The sequence below is a fragment of the Pimephales promelas genome, chromosome 8, assembly GCF_988280905.1.
Source record: "Pimephales promelas chromosome 8, fPimPro1.hap1.1, whole genome shotgun sequence".
Classification (NCBI taxonomy): domain Eukaryota; kingdom Metazoa; phylum Chordata; class Actinopteri; order Cypriniformes; family Leuciscidae; genus Pimephales; species Pimephales promelas.
Window position 1 is genome coordinate 16,724,785 of NC_142776.1, and position 5,276 is coordinate 16,730,060.

At 39.0% G+C, this 5,276-nt stretch overlaps 1 protein-coding gene across 1 annotated transcript; it reads left to right on the top strand.

Annotated features, from left to right (window-relative positions):
* The first annotated feature begins 881 nt into the window (after positions 1 to 881).
* Positions 882 to 4,702, top strand: LOC120480512 (E3 SUMO-protein ligase CBX4). The gene is made up of 5 exons (XM_039673730.2): positions 882 to 1,079; positions 1,266 to 1,309; positions 1,622 to 1,687; positions 2,787 to 2,853; positions 2,932 to 4,702. The coding sequence occupies exons 1-5, from the start codon at positions 1,011 to 1,013 to the stop codon at positions 4,273 to 4,275; spliced, it is 1,590 nt and encodes a 529-aa protein (XP_039529664.2). The 5' UTR covers positions 882 to 1,010; the 3' UTR covers positions 4,276 to 4,702.
* The last annotated feature ends 574 nt before the right edge of the window (positions 4,703 to 5,276 follow it).

Consider the following 5,276-nt stretch of genomic DNA (forward strand, 5'->3'; position numbering starts at 1 on the left):
GTGAATGAGTAAGCATTACCCAGGGTTTCCACACGTTCGTTTGCCACTGCAGTTTTTTTCACAGGTACAGCAGCCGTTGGCCGTCAGAAAGCAGATGTCAGATGAAAATGCCATCAGCTAGTTGAGTGCTAGGCTTTGAAGACCAACCACTGTGACCTACATATTGTAGCCTATATTTGCAGTAAACTCGCAGTAATGTGCTCTGAATTAGTCTAAACAACTACATTTTGTTGATTAAAGTCTAATGTAGGCAACTTGTATCCAAACAACGAAATAATTTGTATCCTCTTGATGCAATTTTCCCGAACTAAGACCTTTCCCAAATTAAGACAGAACATTAAATAGCTAACCTTAGGATGAATATGTCTCCCTAGACAGAATATCACGTTTTAAACTTAAAATGCATCAAATTTAATATCCAAACGAAATTTAGAGAAGTCTTCGTCCTGGTCAAGCCATGTCGTGGACACCAAAAGATGCTAATATTATAATCTAATTTATGGTCATGTTTTCAATGTGTTCATAGGCTAGCTTAACTCACTTTAGGCCATCGTCGAGAGCAGCTATTCGTTTATAATATTATTTCCTTCAAAGCTGTCCCTTCACTGATATAAACTTAGAATGGAGGGTAATTCACACATTAAAAAAAAAAACATTTCTGATGCTGATAATGATTTAGCCTGTCAGACACCCGAAACTGCTAAATGACAAAGGACGAAGTAATCAAACATGATTTAAAAAATGGTTTAATTGCCACGATTGTTCCCTACTTTGCGTCATTAAGGAAGAATTCTCGCCCCGGACCTGTAGGGCTGCTATAACGACTCTTTATTCATTCGGTAAACCCGCGGCACAGCCTCTGACCAGCCTCTACACCGCCCCTTCTTAGTGTGACGTCAATCACATAGCTATTTGCATGAAGAACGTTGTACTGCTCATTTGAGTAAAACTGAGTCTCTCTTGAGAAGCGATCGCGCGGGCACTGAGAAGTATTCCAGCGAGCGCTGAAAATGGAGCTGCCCGCCGCGGGTGAGCACGTCTTCGCGGTGGAAAGCATCGAAAAGAAACGCATTAGAAAGGTCTGCGGTTTTCTCTTAACACATAGGGCTACATTGTTATCGTTGTAAGCGTATTAAACGTGCAAGTAGACTAATGTTTGTATTTTAACAGCGAGAACACAGAAGTATGGTTTTGTTTCCCAAATTCGGAATAATTGTAGGCTTCGTTTTAATTTCTAATTGCTTGTGTTTATGTGATATTTGCAGGGAAGGTTTGAGTACCTAGTCAAGTGGAGAGGCTGGTCTCCCAAGTAAGTTTCCCTTCAAGATGTCACTTGCTTGCTGTGCTATTTCAGTGTCTATGTGAGGGGGGATTTTAATAATAATGTATTTTCTGGTAAATCATTTCGTATTTAAGCTTAATGCTAAATACGGTTCTTTTAATGCATACTAACGATGTTAACAGTAGCTTACCAAACAGTTAACAGTATTTTTTACTTAATATTTTTGAATCGGATCGTTCAACAGGACCTTGTTAGAGCCTACTAGTTCGGTTGAGAGAGCTGGTTATATTCATGCCTCTCTGGTCTCCCCCTCTTCCCCACCTCCTTTCTTCTCTCTAGATATAACACGTGGGAGCCAGAGGAAAATATTCTGGACCCGAGACTTCTCGTCGCTTTCCAAAACCGGTAAGACCAATGCGCTTTGCTTGGCGCTCTGACCTTGTACAGCCGAAAGGGGAGAGGAGGGAAGATGCTTTCACTACTGCTGCGCTCGTGTTCATTCTTTTTCAGTTTCTCTCTCAGTGACAGAAGGGGGAGCACACAAGAGCGGGAGAGAACTTGTGCGCAGGCGCGCCATGTATGTGCCTGAATTGTGTGACTGAATTTAATTGCGCGGTACACAGCCATTAAAGGATGTTTAGGCTTGGCCAGAAAATGAGACGCCTTGCAATCCGTGCGGAACCATGTAGCATAAACAAACGTTGTTTCAATATTGTAGCCTACTATTATTCATTTCGTCTGGGGCTGACAGTTTTCGCTTTAAGATATCTCCACCTTTAAGCTTACAGGCGAGGTGTACACACACTCTAATTGTCTGTATTTTGCATTACAAATTGACATTGTTCGTGGCTACACACACAGGCATTCAGCCTCCTCGAAATTCCGCACACATTTTTGTCGGGTATTCATCCCATTTGACTGGCATCTGCGTGCGCCATTAGCGGTCTCCCTCGTGACGAGGAATTCTCTCTGGAGTAATTGCACGCGCCCCTTGAGTATAAAATCGTTTTAGGTCGTCTAATTAGGTTTTTGCATTATTTTTTTATAGAAGGTCGATGGAAAAAGAGCTAATGGCCCATTTCTCTACAGCTTATGGACATAGTTTGAGATAAACAAATAATATAGCCTAAGCCTGAAAAGCCTGTCAAAATATCCGTCAAATAGCAGTGTAATTGATATTAATGGGACAGAATATATTTTTCATGATTTTTGTCATCTTTCTGATTTTCTTTTTTGTTAACTGTTTCTTTCTAACTGGGATTGTCCACCAAATTAGTAAACAAGGTGTGTGTGCTGTCTGACCCAACACAGAATGTTCTTTAGTTTATGTAATCAGATTTAAGTAATGCCACTGGTGGGCAAATTAAGTGCATATTTAAATAATACACAAAACAGACATGCCCCATAATGGGACAATGGTCTGAATAAATCAAAAGTTCAATATTTGTGTCATGTGTTTATTTCTATCATGACTTTGTCAAATCTAAAACTCGTTTCTATTCAGGGAAAGACAAGAACAGTTAATGGGCTATCGCAAACGAGGGCCAAAACCAAAACACCTTCTCCTGCAGGTAATACAATATGTCATGAATACAATGTACCTAATTAACTTCTGTGAAAGTCATGTCAATACTTGTGTAATTTCCAAGGTACCATCATTTGCCCGAAGATCTAGTGTTCTTACAGACCTTCAGGGTGTGTCTCAGGATGAGGATAACCAACCCAAAGCAACTTCAGACCTGGTTCAAAGCCAGCAATACCAGCTTAACAGTAAGAAGCACCATCCCTACCAGCCCAAACCAAAAGACAAGCAGGGAAATGCACGAACAAATGGGAAAAAGAAGCACTACTACCAGCTCAACAGCAAGAAACACCACCACTATCAACCAAACCCTAAAATGTATGACTCCCTATATCAGAGGCTCAAAGAGACAAAAGTTCCTGAGTTGATTGACAAGGAATGGAATTTATCTCCAGCTCTACAGCATAAATGCGTTAGTAAAGTGAGGAATATTACAATGGAGTTGAAAACATTTTCTAAACTAAACAGTAGTGATGACGTAAACGTTACCGCAAACAATGCAAAGGAGGACACAGCACCTGCCAATGGAATAAGCAGAAAACTGAAGATTGTGAAGAACAAGAATAAAAACGGGCGCATTGTCATTGTCATGAGCAAGTACATGGAAAATGGCACACAGACTGCTAAAATTAAGAAGGGAATGGCTGATGCTAAGAAAAAAAGGCAAGCACAGGACGAGAGTACGGAGAAGATAAAACACACAAAGAAGCAAAGTCTTGTGAAAGTGATAAAAAAGGACAGTAAAGCTGGGTCTGCTTGTTTGAGGCTTTCCAGTGGACTATCATCTTGTAGGGCGGACAATCCTAAAAAAGCATGCTCCGTAGTATTTGAACCAAACAAGTCAAAGAAGCTTGGCAGCACTGGAGAGCATCCATCTGATGAACAACCCTTGAAACTGACAACCAAAACCAGTTTGACTCAATTGCCTTTTGATATGAATGATCAAAGAGGCACCCAATCTACCCAATATGGTCCACAAACCTTCCCTCAAAAGTGTTGCTGCTCTGAGGCAGATAGTGGTAGAGGGGAGGCTAAGATGTTCTTAAGTTCTCAGAGTATAAGTGCACTAAATACTAACTTATCTCACTCTTGCAATGGCACCACAGACTCCAATAACCATAAGCACTCTGGCGTACATGACTTTGAAATCCTGGACTTCATCCAAGATGAACCCATAGACCTCAGCTGTGTAAGGTCGAGAGAAGAGAGAAACATTTCTACACCTTCTCAGATTGGAAACTATATAGCAACTGGGAAAGAAGTGGTGTCCACACCAGGACAAGTAGAGATAGAAATGAAAAAATCTGTTCCAAACTTTACTCCTTTTCTGGGGAATATAATAATCACTGATGTCACAGCAAACTGCCTCACAGTGACATTCAAGGAGTATGTTAAGTTTAGGAATATATGATGGATATAAAGTCTATAACGACTACTGACTATTTACTGTGAATTTGTAAAACATGTAAAGCATGTTTAATCAAGTCCTCAATCTTGCCTGACTATTTTGAAATAATCTAGTGTAAATTTTGATAGTTTCAGACTGCATTCAAAAAAATGAATTGATTTTCAAATTCATACATTTAACTATTCCATGTTAGGGATAAAAATAAATAAACTAAACAGGTTTTCCTGTTATAATAGCTTGTTTCATTTTAGCTCAAAGCTATTTGAAGTGCCGTTATTTCAGAAGGCTTAACTATAAGGATGAGCACTTACCACACATGTAATGCTAGGAAATGTTTTCTACTGATATTTGTTTTATAGTCCTTGTAAAAAAAAGTCAATTTAAATGTGTTTTAAGGTTTGTCTAAGCATATTAAAAGTTTTATTTTATATTTTTGAGTACATTTTTGGTGTGTGATGATGAATAAGTTCCATTTGCAGTTTTGCACTGATGTTAGACGAGCTAACAGATAGGCCATGTGAGAGATAGCAAAGCATCATTACTATCATGTAAATGCATAAGATATCAATATCAGACTGAACTCAACCCTTGATGAGCAGGGAGGTGATTGACACTTAAGACTTTTGTGTTTTGGAGTAACTCATATTTTAAGTGTAACTCATGTGTTTTTACTTTATTATTAGTATCATTAGCTGACGGGGTTCGCCTATTGTCACAGTTAATTGATTCAATAAAAAGAAACATGGCAATTCCGCATACAGTTACAATCATCCGCTAAAAATTTGGCACGTCTTTTGGAGCAGTTTTGTCTCACTTTTCGAAGCTACGTTATAGTCAAAGCCTAACTTAAAACCTCTCTATAAAAAAGTAGGCTACAGTATGACTTTAGTGTATAAATATGCGTTAAGCTTATCTACTGTAGCCTATACCATAGCCTACATTTGGATATTATCGAGATCGTAAATCATCCAATTTAAAACATTAGGGTCTGTCAAGAATTTTGA

Excerpts from the sequence above, each read along its gene's own strand:
- LOC120480512 (XM_039673730.2), top strand. The coding sequence starts at position 1,011 with ATGGAGCTGCCCGCCGCGGGTGAGCACGTCTTCGCGGTGGAAAGCATC. Across the intron at positions 1,688-2,786 it reads CTCGTCGCTTTCCAAAACCG|GGAAAGACAAGAACAGTTAA; the intron begins GTAAGACCAATG and ends GTTTCTATTCAG. Across the intron at positions 2,854-2,931 it reads CAAAACACCTTCTCCTGCAG|GTACCATCATTTGCCCGAAG; the intron begins GTAATACAATAT and ends GTAATTTCCAAG.